Below are 17,508 nucleotides of genomic sequence, written 5' to 3'. Positions count from 1 at the left end.
AGAAACCTTGAGCAGGACCAGGCTCATGTAGGGGGACCCTCCTGCTGATGGCCAGCTGGGTAAAGAGAGAGAAGGGGGAGGACAGGTCGAGGATAGAATTGGTAGGAGAGGGGTAGAGGAGAGGAGAGAGGTAGAGGAGAGAAGAAGTAGAGTGAAGGGGAGGTAGAGGAGAAGGAGAAGGAGGAGGGGAAAGAGGAGAGGAAGGGAGAGGAGAGGGAGAGGAAAAGGAGAAGGAGAGGAGAGGCACAGAGCACAGAAACACACACAAAGAATATGATATACAATCACTTCAGTGGGGCCGGAGGTCACTATGCAGCTCCGAAGGCGGCAATACCTATAAATAAATAGGGGGGGAGAAGCAGAAAAACTACTCAAGAATCAGCATAACTAGTCTGCTTGATGAGAAGAAAGGAGAGGAGAGGAGAGGAAACCATGACCCAGTGGGGTGACATCAGGGAGCCACGTCACTTGTTCATAACAAAAGGTTCTCACTGCCTCCAGCCAACACCTGCTGAGCACCGCATGCTCACAGACTGCTGACATCTACATTTTCTCAATTGATTTTCTATTATTAATTTATTTAACTTACTATTCACTTTGAATTGATACAAAGACTCTGTGTTGCATTTTCGTTCCATAGTAACAAAGTTTATTATCAGGACAAAAGGGTGAACTGGTAATACAGAACATCTGGCAGGAATCTAAAATTAAAATTTTTATTTGGACTCTTCTCACTGAGAAGAAGAAGCTGCATCAATATCTGAACTTTCTTGTTTGCAAATCTGGATGGTTTCGCTCCTGTGGGTGCTCATGTGTTGCAAGTTGCAACCTTCACCCACAACTGTGAGTTGTGGGTGAAGGTTGCAAGTTGCAAGTTTCCCAACATGTCTGACACACGTGGTCTCTCACCTGTGTTAACTCTCCTGTGCCTTTTTCACTCACTATTTTGTCAAAAGGTTTTCCCACATCTTTGATACAAATATTGTCTCTCCCGTGTGAACTCTCGTGTGATAATGCACTTTTGTTTGAAAGTTTCCCCACACATTTTACACCCGTATGATCTCTCACCTATGTGAACTCTCGTGACGATTTAATTCATCATTTCGTTTGAAGGTTTTCCCACATGTTTTACACAAATAGGGTCTCTCATCTGTGTGAACTGCCATGTGTTTATTTAATGCAGAAGGATGTCTGAAATTTTTGTCGCATGTTTTACAAACATGGGGTTTCTCACCTGTATGAACTCTCATGTGGATAGTTAATGCAGAACTTTGTTTGAAAATCTTCCCACATGTTTTACACAAATAGGGTCGCTCATCTGTGTGAACTGCCATGTGTTTACTCAGTGCAGAACTTTGTGTAAAGGTTTTCCCACATGTTTTGCACAAATATGGTCTCTCACCTGTGTGAATTCTCATGTGGACATTTAATTCATTATTTCGTCGAAAGGTTTTCATACATGTTTTACACTCATGTGGTCTCTCATCTGTGTGAACTCTCATGTGCTTTTGTAGTGCAGAAGGATGTCTGAAAATTTTTCCACATGTTTTACAAACATAGGATTTCTCACCTGTATGAACTCTCATGTGGATAGTTAATGTAGAACTTCGTCTGAAACTTTTACCACATGTTTCACACACATATGGTCTCTCATCAGTGTGAACTCTCATGTGCTTATTTATTGCAGAAGTGTGTCTGAAACATTTACCACATGTTTCACACGCATATGGTCTCTCACCTGTGTGAACTCTCATGTGAACATTTAATTCGTAATTTCGTCTAAAGGTTTTCCTACATGTTTTACACACATATGGTCTCTCACCTGTGTGAACTCTCATGTGGACATTTAATTCATAATTTCGTCTAAAGGTTTTCCTACATGTTTTACACACATATGGTCTCTCACCTGTGTGAACTCTCATGTGGACATTTAATTCATAATTTTGTCTAAAGGTTTTCCCACATGTTTTACACAAATATGATTTCTCGCCTGTGTGAACTCCAAGGTGTCGCTTCAGTAATTTTGACAGTTTGAAATCTTTCCCACATGTTTCACAGATAAACAGTTTGGTTGCTGTGTCCTTAATTTTGTCGGCTGATGAGAAACAACCCTCTCTGAAATCTTTACCACATGCTGAGCCTAGATGTTCGTATTGAATAATGGAATGTCCTTTCAGGTTTGTCCTGACCTTTCCCTGTTGTTCACCTGTGTTACATGCAGATGTTTTAGCACCTGTGTCTGTATCACAGTCCACTGCTGACTCTGCTGGGATGTTTACATTCCCAGTCTGACATTTAGGATGGTTCTGCTTCATGGTTTGTTTTGGCTCTTCAGCTGTGGTCCACCTGGAGTCTTCGCTGGTCCTGTTTTCTTCATCTTTGCTCTCAGATATATGAGGACTGTAGGAGAGCAGCTGCAGGTCACAGTCTGGATCTGGTAACACAGGGCTTTGAACTGTTGTGTTCACCTCAGGCTTTTCCTGGCTCTGATCAGGATTCAGGCCCAGTTCACTGTCATCATCTTGCTCATGTATGGGAGTCACCATTAAGGTGTCCATCTCCTGCTTCACAGTCAGCGACTCTCCGTCCTGATAACAGCAGGATTCCTCCTGTTCCTCATTGATTTGTGGAGGCTTCGAGTCCTCCTGGTCCAGACTGCAGCTCCTATCCTGATGCTGGTAATCATCCTCTTCCTCCTTCCACAAAGGTTGCTGCTGTGAAAGCTCTAGAAATACAGGAGAAATCATCAAGAATGGAAAGAAGCATGGGAGTGTGAAACAATCGTTTAGGGGCAACTGAACAAAGGGCAGTTTTTACCATCCAAAGAGCCACAACAACGGGCAGTTCATAATCTCAATGGTCAAACCTGCAACCTGTGAAGTTCTACATCTCTTCTCCAAACATCTGAAGCATCAGTCACCTCTGAATGAGTAAATCTGAGGCTGCCTTTTTTTTAAACACACGTTACGAAAGAAAAACATCATTCCACATCAGCACATGGCTAATGTGACATCAGTGAAGATGTTTACTTGGACAAAACAGAGCTAGAACAGCAGTGTTTAAAGATAAGGCTTGTTTACTTCACATTGAAAAACAGAAAACAAAGACTCCAGCAGAACACAGCAGGTGTAAATTAGGAGTTGGTAATAAAGGCTGCCAGTGCTGAGGGGGAAGACCCTGCTCTGAGCTAGGAGCTAAAAGAGTCATAGCCACTGAAGCCAGACCATGAAAAAATAGAAAAAGTAAATATTCAATAGAAAAAAGGTCATAAGAACCTTTGGTACCAGAAACTGCAAAAATCCCTCCAGTGCAAAGGGGGCGATGGTGATCAAATCAAGTCTTGCTATGATTCGTTAGAATCAGAAACAGGAAAGAATGAACGGACCTGGATTAATAGAGCAAAGACCCCTGCGTACGAGTTATTGGACACACACAGAGGTAGACAGTCACAAACATTTGTTAATGTCTCTCCTTTTGTCTTTCTTTTACAAAGACTTGTTCCTTGCTTTCCTTTTCGCAAACTCCTTAACAAATTCATCAATGTCAAAGTTCCAAGCTGAGATCCACTGGCCATCAGTGAGAGTGCACTAAGGATCTGTTTCTCTGTGTTGTGCTCCGTTCATTTTTTAAATTTTTACCATCTGCAAAAGTGAACTTTCCCCTCTAGTTTCTTTCCAGCAGTAGGGCTACAAACACATTGGGGAAAGTTGATTTCAGACCATGGACCTGTTAAGAGAGCTCAGACCATGGTGGGGGCGGAGCCTTCATTCATAAATTATTATTAAGAAAGAGTTTCACAATAAATCAAAATCCCTTCTTGTGTTGACTTCAAGTGTGCTAATCGAAGTGAAAATATGAAAAGGTTTCTTTGTTTTTGTATGTGAAAAATGGCTACTCTAATTTTTGGACTATTGAGCACACGTGAATAAACGCATCTTAAAATCAAAATCAAAACTAGTGTCTTCTTTGGTGCATAATCTTTCCCCACAGTCTGTCTCACTTTTGTGTTTACTGCTAGAGACTGCCCCCGGTGGCCATTAGCCAGTAAAACTATGAATTAACCTTGCTGTTGTGTTGGCTTCAGGGTTCAAAGCATGGGGAAAAAGCAGGAGCTTATAGTCTGAAAATAATGATGGTACTTAATTTTTATGTGGATATTATAACTTTGCAAGCAGGCTAAATCAAATGTTGGTTAATTAAGGCAATAGACATATTTAACATACAGTATGTAATATGTATTTGCAAAGAAAGACATCATGGCGAGGCTCACTCCACTACAGGATGGGTCACACATGAATCTGCAGACAGGCTCGGTCCAGTTGCTGCAATGAGCATTCATAATGTCACAATAATACATCATAAAAGTCTCTTTCACTATGTTAGCCAAATGAAAAACTCTTTTTGGCCTCAATGGAAGCAATCGACCGACGCCATCTTTGCAGTACCACCGCATGGCCAGCAGGGCTTATGCTTGTTAACTTGGTGGTGCTTCCTGTATCCAGCTGTATTAATATGATAGATGAACCCTTTAAGCTACGCAGACACAAAATTGTAATTAGGTCGCTATGCTTTCAGATAATGGCAGTGCGCTCACCAAGAAACAACAGCAGCAGCAGCAACAACTATGGCCTGTTACCCAGCAACATGTGTGCTGCTAACTCTTGTAGCTTTGCGATTGCTCCCCCAAAACATGTGGAGTTGTGTCAATACTCTCAGCAGTGGAGACACATTTGTTAGATTCTACATCGCTAACATCGCCACCTACTTGCCTGCCATGCTCACTACATTTTCAGTCATTGGAGGTTCACATTTAAATCGGTATAAATCAACATTTAGCAGCGCATTTCCGTTTCAGAAGCACTGTTTTAGTGTCACAATGAACATCCTTCCATATTTTGGGTTGCTAAAATCTTACATACCTGTCCTGTGTAACTTTATTTGGGGTTTCCAAACACTTTCCACCAGTCTGCGCTGATAATCGAGCTCTTCTTCACATCCGTCGAGCTTTTGTTGAAACATTCGGAATATTTCTTCAGCAGCAACAGTCAGTCGCTCCACGACGAACGTCCTCAAACACTCAACAGAAGACATTCTTATTGCTTCCACACCACAATACGATCAAACATACAAAAACCTTCTGCTCAGAACCTCTTTTACCGATTCCCACCGAATGTTACACATGAAAGTTCCGCAAAAACGACCGCGGGAGCATTTGTGTCGCGTGTGACTCCAGTGTAACAGTCGAAGCGTATGGACGACGTGCGTCGCTTTCTTGTGACGTCACATACCGGCGCGCTTTCTCCACTCTTTCGAGCAGCGCAGACGTCAGCGCAATCTCTGGCAAATTCCGAAACCACACAGTCGTTCTCTATTCACTACTCACTACACGGGGGACATGGATTGAGTGAACTACGTAGTGCACTCAATTTAAAGTTAGTATTCGGACAACGGCGTCATTTACTGCGCACGTAAAGTGACGTCATGGTGTCGCATAATAATTACGAACCGGTCTCCGGGAAAAATGGCCAGGTCCATTTACTTATTTTAACCCATCAGAAATACATTCAGCAGTCATTTTATGAAAATGCAATATTTTACCCGAAAATTAACTTAATATAATAAAATGAAATATTAATGTCAATAATAATACAATAATACTTACTTATTACCTAAAATAATTAGTGTCCTTTGACATTTTCAAGCCAAGACGTGATGGTACATTCTCAAATCATATTCCGCTGTAGTGAAAACATTTAATAAAGCAATTTTTTCATCAAAAAATGGATCCAGAAGTACTTTTCATCTTTGTAAATATTCTTTTACTGAGATTCTGATTCCGAAGAACAATTTTAAGTGAGGGGCGGGGGGATCAGTGAAGATTAATTGATTATTTTTTTTACACATTTATGTTGTAATATTTTTAGATGATCATATTGGACCCCTACTGAAAAAAAATCTCATTTCCAAAAATGTCATATATCAAACCGCACAGTAGAAATGACAATAAAAAAATGTATCCAATCAGCGTGATACCGTAAAGGCTGATGGGATACATTTTCCAAGTTAGGGTGCTCGCTTATACGCCACTTTCGCTGTGCATTGTGGGATACATTGAGTGCACTACATAGGGTACAGCGATGCTCACTAACATTTCGGACACTATTTCAAAACCTTTACTAACAGGTTAAACCAAGAACTACTTTATTTAAAATTATAGAAACAGTGACATTAACTACATTTTTAATTTCCACACTATATTAAAGATCATTTAGTTAAATCCTTATATTGTCCTCCCGGATCAAAATGATACAATTCTTCCTTCTTCTCGTCCTCATTTCCTTCCATCTGTTCATTCTCCTCTACTCCCTACTTTACTCCCTTCCTTTCTTGTTCCAGATGCTTTTCTAGGGAGGTGGGTGCAGGAGTGTTGATGGGGAATTGTTTTGTTCAGTTCTTTTCCTGTTAGGGCTTGTTTCCACTCCTTTAATTTTTCCAAAGGCCATTTCTTTATGTTGTTCAATAGGTCAAGAGAATGTATTGTTCTTTCATGTCCACATGCAATTTCCTGTCCTTCAGATCCTGGGATTCCTCAGGGACATCTGTGACAGCACATACACTCACGTGGTGTTGCCATCTCATCTGTAAAAAGAGTTTCTCTCAGAACAAACTGCTATTTAATCAAATAAAAAGTGTTTCACATAAATGAAACAGGGTCTTCAGAAGATATAGTAAAGGTCAATAGTATGCAGGATCTCAGCAGGGGGTGGGGCCTCTGAGAACAAATAGACTGAAATTTAATTCTTTAAAAAAATTCTGAAACATAAATAACTCACCCCATTCAGACCAACATGTAGCTTTCTACTATGTTTTGAGGAATGCATGTCCCCCTGACCCCACAGAGAAGAGACATTTGATTTTTAGATGTACGAAACACTGTCCCGACGCCTCCGGCACAAAAGGTTATGCTGGCTTTCCCATCAGGAGGAAGGAGGGGAAGTTTACCTGATGCATCCATTGGGCTGGGGTCTCTTAAAAGAGAGAGACAATAAACACACGTACACACAAAGCGGAATCTTTCACAAGCAACCACTCCTATATATCACATAATTAAGTGTTTTCTGACTTTATCGAAAACACACATTCATTTCATCATACTAAAAAGAGAAAAGGCATTTCAACAGACTTTAACACAACATGGCAACAGGTACAACATAGAAGAGCCAAGTCCTCAGGCCAGGACTTCGCAGTCCACCTGCATCTGAAGGACAAAGGACACTCATTTGAGGACACTGATGTACAGGTTTTGGCAGTGAAGATAAATGGTTCGAGAGAGGAGTGAAAGAAGCCATCTATGTCAAACAGGAAGGGCCATCATTAAACAGAGCTGGGGATTTGAGGCATCACCTCTCACCTGCTTACATACAGATTTGAAAAGCATCCCCAGGAGGAGAAGAGGCCATTCAGGCTACTTACAAACCCCATCGTATCAGGGGAAGTTTCAACGACCTGCATAATGAGGGGTGGCGCAACCAACAACCAGGTGACTGAAGCTCCAAATGTGGTAATGGCTCCTGAAGAGCAGTAGTATCTGGAACTCAGCTACACTGATGAAGCCTCCTGGAAGAGAGGTGAAACGGCTTCATGGAATCGAAGGTTATTTTCTGCTGACTCACATGATGGTGTGGCAGCAAGTCTCCTGAAATGGTGTGAACATTTGGTTTGTTGTTGGCAGGAGTGGAGGACTGCACTGTATGTGGGCAATAGGAAGTGTCTCAGCCCACCACCTCTGTTTAAGGATGGTTTTTCCAATTTGACATCGATGGCTTCCATGAAACCCCTCTCAAACCAGTGATTTTCTCTGGCCACTACCTGTACTTGGCTGTTATAGGCCAAGGCTGCCGGGGTCCGGAAACATGATCACCTGACAGGCCTCTGTCACCCCACTGGGTCATGGTTTCCTCTCCCCTCCTTTCCTCCTCCTCATCAAGCAGACTAGTTATTCTGATTCTTGTGTAGTTTTTCTGCTTCTCCCCCCCTTCTGTATTCATTTACAGGTATCACTGCCTTCGGAGCTGCATGATGACCTGTGCTCTGTGCCCGTCCTCTCCTCTCCTCTCCTCTCCTCTCCTCTCCTCTCCTCTCCTCTCCTCTCCTCTCCTCTCCTCTCCTCTCCTCTCCTCTCCTCTCCTCTCCTCTCCTCTCCTCTCCTCTCCTCTCCTCTCCTCTCCTCTCCTCTCTCTCCTCTCCTCTCCTCTCCTCTCCTCTCCTCTCCTCTCCTCTCCTCTCCTCTCCTCTTTCTCTACCCAGCCGGCCATCAGCAGGAGGGTCCCCCTACATGAGCCTGGTCCTGCTCAAGGTTTCTTCCTGTTAAGGGGGAGTTTTTCCTTGCCACTTTTGCTTTTCTGGGGTTAGGCCCTGGGATTCTGGAAAGTGCCTTGAAACTATTTTGAATGTAAAAGACGCTATATAAATAAAGATTGATTGATTGATTTGATTGGAAGTATCTTAGTGGCCTCCTCAATGAAACATTTGAGTACAAAATCCCCCAAGATGGAAAAGTTGAGCAACGTAAGGTAAGAAGGAGTCTGCGTGAGGCAGTTTTCGTTTTAATTAAGCACTTACAGCTTAAAATGTCACATCAATGGAAGGAATATATTTTTGATAGATTCCTTTGCATTATAATGGAGCCGTTCTTACAGAACATTAGGACCTCAGTAAGTCAAAGTCTGACAAAATGACTTGGCAATGAGTTGTGCGCTCTCTTAGGTTTTTTTAATTTTATCACTGCACGTGTTGCAACAGAGATATGCAAATGTCGATTATTCTTTTTTCCCCTTTTTATTCGAGTTAATTGGTGACAGATTATGTGTTGTGTGCTTCTTAGTGATCAAGGGATCGTGTTCCCTATTACGCGTTTGGTTTACTCTCATTAAACGGGACTTCTGTTTCTCCCCCCTTCTGTATTCATCTACACTGAGAAAACAAACAACGCGAGTAACGTAACGTAAAGGAAGTTTCCTCAACATTTGCAACCACAAACGACATATTTTTAATATGTAATGTCTCATTCACTGTGTTTCTGGGGGGGATTCAGAAAAAAATGGAGAAGCACCAGCTAATATAGACACTTTCAGCACATGTTGCCTTCATTATATGGCTTATTTAAGGCTTTTAATTTTTGCGGCTCCAGACAGATTTTTTTTTTTGGGTCTAATATGACTCTTTCAATATTTTGGGTTGCCGGCCCCGACCCAAGGGTAACACTCACCACACCGGAACCAATGCTCCCGCGGTTGTTTTTGCGGAACTTTAATGTGTAACATTCGGCAGGAATCAGTACCAGCGGCCTTGAGCAGAAGGTTTTTGTATGTTTGACCGTATTGTGGTGTGGAAGCAGCAAGAATGTCTTCTGTTGAGTCTTTGAGGACGTTCGTCATGGAGCGACTGACTGTTGCTGCTGAAGAAATATTCCGAGTGTTTCAACAAAAGCTCGACGGATGTGAAGAAGAGCTCGATTATCAGCGCAGACTGGTGGAAAGTGTTTGGAGACCCCAAATAAAGTTACACAGGACAGGTACGTAAGACTTTAACAAGGCAAAATATGGAAGGGTGTTCATGGTGACACTTAATCAGTGTTTAAGCAACGGAAATGTACCGCTAAAATGTTGATTTGTACCAATTTAAATGTAAACCTCTGAGGTCTAAAAATGTAGTGAGCATGGCAGGCCAGTAGGTGGCGATGTTAGCGATGGTGAATCTAACAAATGTGTCTCCACTGCTCAGAGTATTGACACAACAACTCCACATGTTTTGGGGGAGCAATAGCAAAGCTACCAGCGTTAGCAGCACACATGTTGCTGGGTAACAGACCATTGCTGCTGCTAATGTTCCTTGATGAGTGCGCTGCATTTATCTCAAAGAATAATGACCTCATTACACTTCTGTGTCTGTAGCTGACAGAGTTTATGGATCATCCCTGTGTTCGAAACCACACACTCACTTCATCGGGTAGTTGGAATTTTAAATTTGTTTTCATTCAGATGGGAAATTTACAGCGCAACAACAGCAAGAGCACGCAGAGACAATTAAGATAAGAATAGAATAGAATAGAATTCGGAATATACAAAGAGGATGTATATTTACAGTAATCCAGATAAATGGATACTCAGCCCCTGTATACCTGTACATAGTACAGAGGGTGAATACAATATACATATCAGAATATATAATATTCAGATTGTGTTAGCAGGTGTTATGTTTATTGTGCAGTCTGACAGCAGCCGGCAGGAAAGATTTGCGATACCTCTCCTTCACACAGCGAGGGTGGAGCAGCCGCTCACTGAAGGAGCTGCCCAGTGCTGTCAGGGTGTCCTGTAGGGGGTGGGACGTGTTGTTCAATATGGATGACAGCTTAGCCATCATCCTTCCGTTTCCCACCACCTCCACCGAGTCCAGGGGACATCCCAGGACATAGCTGGCCCTCCTTACCAGTCTGTCCATCCTCTTCCTGTCCCTGTCTGTGATGCTACTGGACCAGCAGACTATCCCATAGAAGATGGCTGATCCCACCACAGAGTCATAGAAAGTCCTCAGGAGTGGTCCCTGCACTCCAAAAGACCTCAGCCTCCTGAGCAGGAACAGTCTGCTATTGCCCTTCTTGACAAGGGCGTCTGTGTTGTGTGTCCAGTCCAGGTTATTGTTTAGTGAACACCCAGGTACTTGTAGGACTCCACCACGTCAACATCCGTTCCCAGGATGTTCACTGGTGCAGGCGGGGGTTGTTACGCCTGCGGAAATCCACCACCAGCTCCTTGGTTTTGCCAGCGTTGATCTGGAGGTTGTTCCGCAGGCTCCAGTCCACAAAGTCCTCTGTACTCCGTATCATCCCCATCGGTGATGAGAAGCAGAGAAGCCGATCTGACTCGGAGCCCTTCACCCTCACAAACTGTGGTCTTTGTGTGAGGTAGTCCAGAATCCATGTTGTGAGGTGGTGATCCACCCCAGCTACCTGCAGCTTGTCCCCCAGCAGCCTGGGCTGGATGGTGCTGAACGCACTGGAGAAATCAAAAAACATGATCCTCACAGTGCTTTCCAGCCTTCTCCAGGTGAGTGAGGGAGGTGTGGAGGAGGTAGATGACGGCATCATCCACCCCGATGCTCAGCTTGTAGCCGAACTGCAATGGGTCCATGAAGGAGCTCACCAGTGGGTGCAGGTGGGCGAGAATGAGTCTCTCCAGCGTCTTCATCAGATGAGACGTCAGAGCTACCGGCCTGTAGCTGTTGAGTTCCTTGGGGTGCGGTGTCTTCAGCACTGGGACGATGCAGGACGTCTTCCACAGCTGTGGACTCTCCCCAGCCTCAGGCTCAGGTTGAACATGTGACTGAAAATCCCACACAGCTGGTCTGCGCAGGACTTCAGGAGCCTGGAGCTGATGCCATCCGGACCCGTCGCTTTCCTGGCCCTGTTCTTCTTCAGGGCCTTCCTCACCTGGTGTGGTGTGAGGGACAGGCTGGAGCAGGGAGGTGTTGGTGGGGGGGATGGGGATGGGCATGGGCCAGAGTGTGAAGTGTCTGGTATGTGGGAGCTGAAGGTCATGAGAGAGGGGGAGGGGGGACAGGAGGAACAGTGGATTGGGGGCACAGACAGTGGTGGGGGTAGCAGCAGAGGAGACTGGGCTGGGGGAGGGGTGGGTACCTGATCAAATCTATTGAAAAACAAGTTCAGGTCGTTTGCCCACTCACGGTTTCCCACAGGTTGGGACTTCTGCTCCTTGAAGCCCGAGATGGTCTTCAGTCCCTTCCATACCCCACAGATGTTGTTCTGTTGCAGCTGGTTTTCCATCTTCCTCCTGTAGTTGTCCTTCTCCTGTCTGATCTTCCTCCTCAGTTCCCTCTGAAGAGTCTTCAGCTCTTCCTTGTCTCCAGACACAAAAGCCCTCTTCTTCTCCTTCAGGAGGGCCTTTATGTCTGGGGTGATCCAGGGCTTGCTGTTCGAGAAGCTCTGTACACTCCTGGTGGGTACGGTGTTCTCCACGCAAAAGTTAATATAGTCCATGATGCAGTGGGTGAGATTGTCAATGTCCTCCCCATGGGCGTCGCTGAATACATCCCACAGGGTCGTGTTGAAACAGTCTTTCAGGGCCTCCTCGGCTTCTTCGGACCATTTCTTCACTGTGCGGGTGACAGTAGGCTGCCTCTGCACAAGAGGTTTGTACACGGGCTGGAGGTGTACAAGGTTGTGGTCGGCACGGCCCAGGGGAGGGAGTGGGAGAGAGTGGTATGCCTCCTTGGTGTTGGCATAGAAGAGGTCCAATGTTTTATTGTCCCTGGTGTGGCATGTGACGTACTGGGTGAATTTGGGCAGAGAAGATGATGGAGAGGTATGATTGAAGTCTCCAGAGATGAGGAGGAGGGCGTCAGGGTGTTGTGTCTGCAGCCTGCTCACTGCTGAGAGCAGGACATCACAGGCTGCATTAGCGTTAGCAGAGGGGGATGTACACAACCACAGCGAGGGCATGTGTGAACTCCCTCGGCAGGTCGTGAGGCCTCATGCTAATGGCATTTGCCCTCCAATGAGAGAAATGGCATTTTTTTGGACTTGACAAGAACATTGAAGACGGTGTTGCTGATGCTGGTCAGTGAGGGATATGCGATTGTGTGTTTTAATGGCATTGAAGTGTGAGGATGAGGACTCACAAGTGTATGCTCAGCCAAACATTTTCAGAAGAAAAAGTGCAAGACCCCGTAAGTGTGGACATTTCTCTTGGCTGACGACATGGGTCCTGAACTTTTCAAAACCTGTCTGCTGCAATGCCTGTCACAATTCATCTGATGACTGAATGTCAATGAGTTCCAGTTGAGAAGAACCCTCATCCAGGGATGGTACTAGATCCTTTCCTTCCAATGCAAAGTCCACCTCAACATTCACACAGAAAGGGTCCTTAACAAATCTCATCACTTTTCTGGAGATGCTGAAATCATCAAAACTGGTGGCAAAGTTGTTTTTCAATTAATCAAAAAAGCCTGAAACCACCTTGGTAATTTGCAGGCCAGATTTCCTTAATATGGGCAAGTGAAGCATCTTCCCAGGACAAAGATCAGCAGAGAAGAGTGAGAGCTTTCTTTGAAAAACATGAAGAAAAAAAGTGATGGGAGACACCTGGGATTCGAATACACACTCCCTGAGGTTATTGCTCATATCACTAATCACAAAGCAGCTGCTGCTGCTGCTCTTGCAGATGACCGTGTCAGCTTCCAGGTGTAGTTTTGGTGGCATGCACACTCATTTTATGGCTGTGGACAAGGCTGAAGCAAGCGGAGCTAGTTTTTCCCGACTTGTGGCACTCCAAGGACTGGTCTGTGACGTGATTGTCGCACATATTAATATTAATACACTGTGCAGCCCCAGCTCAGTGTCATTAATGTATTTGCATGATCTCTACCTGTTCTCTCCTCTACCTGTCCATCCCCTTCTCCCTCTCTGCCCAGCCCAGGAGAGTCCCCCCATATGAGCCTGGTTCTGCTCAAGGTTTCTTCCTGTTAAAGGGGAGTTGTTACTTTTCTCTGCTTCTTATTAGGGGTCAGGCTCTGGGATTGTGTAACACACTGATAATTTTGATTTTAACACACTGATAAGCAAAGATGAATTGAAAAAAAATCAAATCAAGACTTGATTTGATCACCATCGCCCCCTCAGCACTGGAAGCCTTTATTACCAACTCCTAATTTACACCTGCTGTGTTCCGCTGGAGTTTTTGTCTTCTGTTTTTCAATGTGAAGTAAACAAGCCTTTTCTTTAAACACTGCTGTTCCAGCTCTGTTTTGTCCAAGTAAACATCTTCACTGAGTCATTAGCCATGTGCTGATGTGGACTGATGTTTTTCTCTCATAACGTGTTTGTAAAAAGATGGCAGCCTCAGATTTACTCATTCAGAGGCGACTGATGCTTCAGATGTTTGGAGAAGAGATGCAGAACTTTACAGGCTGCAGGTTTGAACATTAATATTGTGAGCTGCCCGTTGTTCTGGCTTATTTGGTGGTAAAAACTGCCCTTTGTTCAGTTGCCCCTAAACCTATTGCTTATACTCACATGCTTCTTTCCATTCTTGATGATTTCTCCTGTATTTCTAGAGCTTTCACAGCAGCAACCTTTGTGGAAGGAGGAAGAGGATAATTACCAGCATCAGGATAGGAGCGACAGTCTGGACCAGGAGGACTCAAAGCCTCCACAAATCAAAGAGGACCAGGAGGAATCCTGCTGTTACCAGGACGGAGAGTCGCTAACTGTGAAGCAGGAAATGGACACCTTAATGGTGACCATACATGAGCAAGATGACGACAGTGAACTGGGCTTGAATCCTGATCAGAGCCAGGAAAAGCCTGAGGTGAACACAACAGTTCAAAGTCCTGTGTTACCAGCTCCAGCCTGTGACCTGCAGCTGCTCTCCTATAGTCCTCATATATCTGAGAGCAAAGATGAGGAAAACAGGACCAGCGAAGACTCCAGGTGGACCACAGCTGAAGAGCCAAAACAAGCCATGAAGCAGAACCATCCTAAATGTCAGACTGGGAATGTAAACAGCCCAGCAGAGTCACCAGTGGACTGTGATACAGACACAGGTGCTAAAACATCTGCATGTACCACAGGTGAACAACAGGGAAAGTTCATGGCAGGACACTCCACAATCAATCCTAATGACACCCCACACGTTGGCTTGGCACGTGGGAAAGGTTCCCGAGTGCAGCGCTTCTCATCGGCTGACAATAAAAGTCACACAGGAGCCAGATTGTTTATCTGTGAAACATGTGGGAAAGCCTTCAACACAAATTCCATATTAAAAGTCCACATAAGATGTCACACAGGTGAAAGACCATATTTGTGTAAAACATGTGGGAAAGCCTTCAAACAAAGTTCTGCATTAAGTTATCACATAAGAGTTCACACAGGTGAGAGACCAGATGTGTGTAAAACCTGTGGGAAAAGCTTTCAACGAAGTGAAGAATTAAAGTTCCACGTAAGAGATCACACAGGTGAGAGACCATATGTTTGTAAAATCTGTGGGAAAGCCTTTAAAAGAAACAAAGAATTAAAGACCCACTTCAGAGTTCACACAGGTGAGAGACCATATTTGTGTAAAACATGTGGGAAAGCCTTCAAACAAAATTCTCAATTATATGTCCACATGAGAATTCACAAAGATGAGAGACCGTGTTTGTGTAAAACCTGTGGGAAAGCCTTTAAACGAAACGAAGAATTAAAGACCCACTTGAGAGTTCACACAGGCGAGAGACCATATTTGTGTAAAACATGCGGGAAAACCTTCAAACAAAAATCTGCATTAAATGTCCACATGAGAGTTCACACAGATGAGAGACCATATGTCTGTGAAACATGTGGGGAAACCTTCAGCCAGAATTGTGAGTTAGTGCAGCACATGAGCACCCACAGGAGCAAAAACATACAGATTTGCCAACAAGAGAGTTCAGATATTGCTAAAGCTTCTTCATCTAAGTGAGAAGAGTCCAAACAACAGCTTTTACAATCCTGCCAGATGTTCTGTATTACCAGTTCACCCTTTTGTCCTGATAATAAATGTTGTCACTATGCAACAAACCTGCAACACAGAGTCTTTGTATCAATCCTCAAGGTTCTGTACTTGGACCAATCCTCTTCACCTTGTACATGCTTCCCTTAGGGAACATTATTCGGCAGCATGGGATACATTTTCATTGTTATGCTGATGACACTCAGCTTTATTTATCCATGAAACCCGAGGAGACAGAGAAGTTAGTGAAGCTCCAGACCTGTCTTAAAGACATAAAGTCCTGGATGTCTTCAAATTTCCTCCTCCTTAACCCAGGAAAAACTGAGGTCATGGTGTTTGGTCCTGAACCTCTCAGGGATAGATTAGATCACATGATCACTCTAGATGGTATCTCATTAACATCTAGTCTCTCTGTGAGGAATCTAGGAGTAACTTTTGATCAAAATCTCTCCTTCAACTCACACATTAAATTAGTCTCTAGAAGTGCCTTTTTTCACTTGAGGAACATCACAAAGATCAGGAAACTGCTGACGCGGCAAGAAGCTGAAAAGTTAGTCCATGCATTTGTTACTTCCAGGCTGGACTACTGTAACTCCTTATTATCAGGGTGTCCAAACAACTCTTTAAGAAGCCTCCAGTTGATCCAAAATGCTGCAGCCAGAGTTCTGACAGGTATTGACAAAAGAGATCACATTACTCCTGTACTGGCGTCTCTTCATTGGCTGCCCGTTAAATTTAGAATAATTTTTAAAACCCTTCTTTTGACCTACAAGGTCCTCAGAGGCCTAGCTCCATCCTACCTGGAGGAGCTAGTGATACCTTACCAGCCCAATAGACCGCTCCGCTCTCAGAATGCTGGTCTACTTGTGGTTCCCAGAGTTTCCAGGAGTAGAATGGGGGGCCGAGCATTTAGCTACCAGGCCCCCCTGCTATGGAACCAGCTCCCTGTCCAGGTACGGGAGGCTGACTCCATCGCTACTTTTAAGATCAGACTCAAAACCTACCTCTTTGAAAAAGCTTATTGTTACTAATTCTGTAGTTCCAGTTACTGTCATAGACAGACAAATGATCATACTTAGGGGGTCGTCTAATCATTAGGTCACATCTTAGTTATGCTGTTATAGGCCAAGGCTGCCGGGGTCCGGAAACATGATCACCTGACAGGCCTCTGTCACTCCACTGGGTCATGGTTTCCTCTCCTTTCCTCTCCTTTCCTCTCCTCATCAAGCAGACTAGTTATGCTGATTCTTGTGTAGTTTTTCTGCTTCTCCCCCCCCCCTCTCTCTCTTTATTTACAGGTATCGCCGCCCTCAGAGCTGCATAATGACCTCCGGCCCCGCTGAAGTGATTGTGCATCATATTTTTTGTGTGTGTTTCTGTGCTCTGTGCCTCTCCTCTCCCTCTCCCTCTCCTCTCCTCTCCTCTTCTTTCCTCTCCTCTTTCCCCTCCTCCTCCTTCTCCTCTCCTCTACCTCCCCTCCACTCTACTTCTCCTCTCCTCTACCCCTCTCCTCTCCTACCTATTCTATCCTCTACCTGTCCTCCCTCCTCTCCTCTCTCTTTACCCAGCCGGCCATCAGCAGGAGGGTCCCCCTACATGAGCCTGGTCCTGCTCAAGGTTTCTTCCTGTTAAAGGGGAGTTTTTCCTTGCCACTGTTGCTTGTCTGGGGTCAGGCCCTGGGATTCTGGAAAGCGCCTTGAAACAATTTTGATTGTATAAGACGCTATATAAATAAAGATTGATTGATTGATTGATCATGCTTATAGGGTTGTCATATTATTAGGTTAACATCTTAGTTATGCTGCTGTAGGCCAAGGCTGCCGGGGCCCAGAAACACGATCGCCTGACAGCCCTCCGTCACCCCGTTGGGTGATGGTCTGGTCTCCTCTCCTCTCCCTCTCCCTCTCCTCTCCTCTCTCTACCCAGCCGGCCATCAGCAGGAGGGTCCCCCTACATTAGCCCC

The 17,508-nt window shown here is 44.6% G+C and overlaps 2 protein-coding genes across 2 annotated transcripts; one reads left to right on the top strand and one right to left on the bottom strand.

Moving 5' to 3' along the window:
* Positions 1-631: 631 nt before the first annotated feature.
* On the bottom strand, positions 632-5,346 carry LOC105419105 (zinc finger protein 883-like). Its single transcript, XM_029834409.1, has 2 exons — positions 4,920-5,346; positions 632-2,725 (listed from the first exon to the last, which is right to left on the bottom strand). Exons 1-2 carry the CDS (start codon positions 5,089-5,091, stop codon positions 1,065-1,067), a joined length of 1,833 nt encoding a protein of 610 aa, XP_029690269.1. The 5' UTR covers positions 5,092-5,346; the 3' UTR covers positions 632-1,064.
* A 3,963-nt stretch (positions 5,347-9,309) lies between these two features.
* On the top strand, positions 9,310-15,612 carry LOC115249255 (zinc finger protein 250-like). The gene is made up of 2 exons (XM_029834422.1): positions 9,310-9,574; positions 14,131-15,612. Exons 1-2 carry the CDS (start codon positions 9,403-9,405, stop codon positions 15,513-15,515), a joined length of 1,557 nt encoding a protein of 518 aa, XP_029690282.1. The 5' UTR covers positions 9,310-9,402; the 3' UTR covers positions 15,516-15,612.
* The last annotated feature ends 1,896 nt before the right edge of the window (positions 15,613-17,508 follow it).

The sequence above is a fragment of the Takifugu rubripes genome, chromosome 3, assembly GCF_901000725.2.
Source record: "Takifugu rubripes chromosome 3, fTakRub1.2, whole genome shotgun sequence".
Taxonomy (NCBI): domain Eukaryota; kingdom Metazoa; phylum Chordata; class Actinopteri; order Tetraodontiformes; family Tetraodontidae; genus Takifugu; species Takifugu rubripes.
The sequence above is the reverse complement of the archived record's forward strand: the minus strand, read 5'-3'. Positions and strand labels throughout refer to the sequence as shown.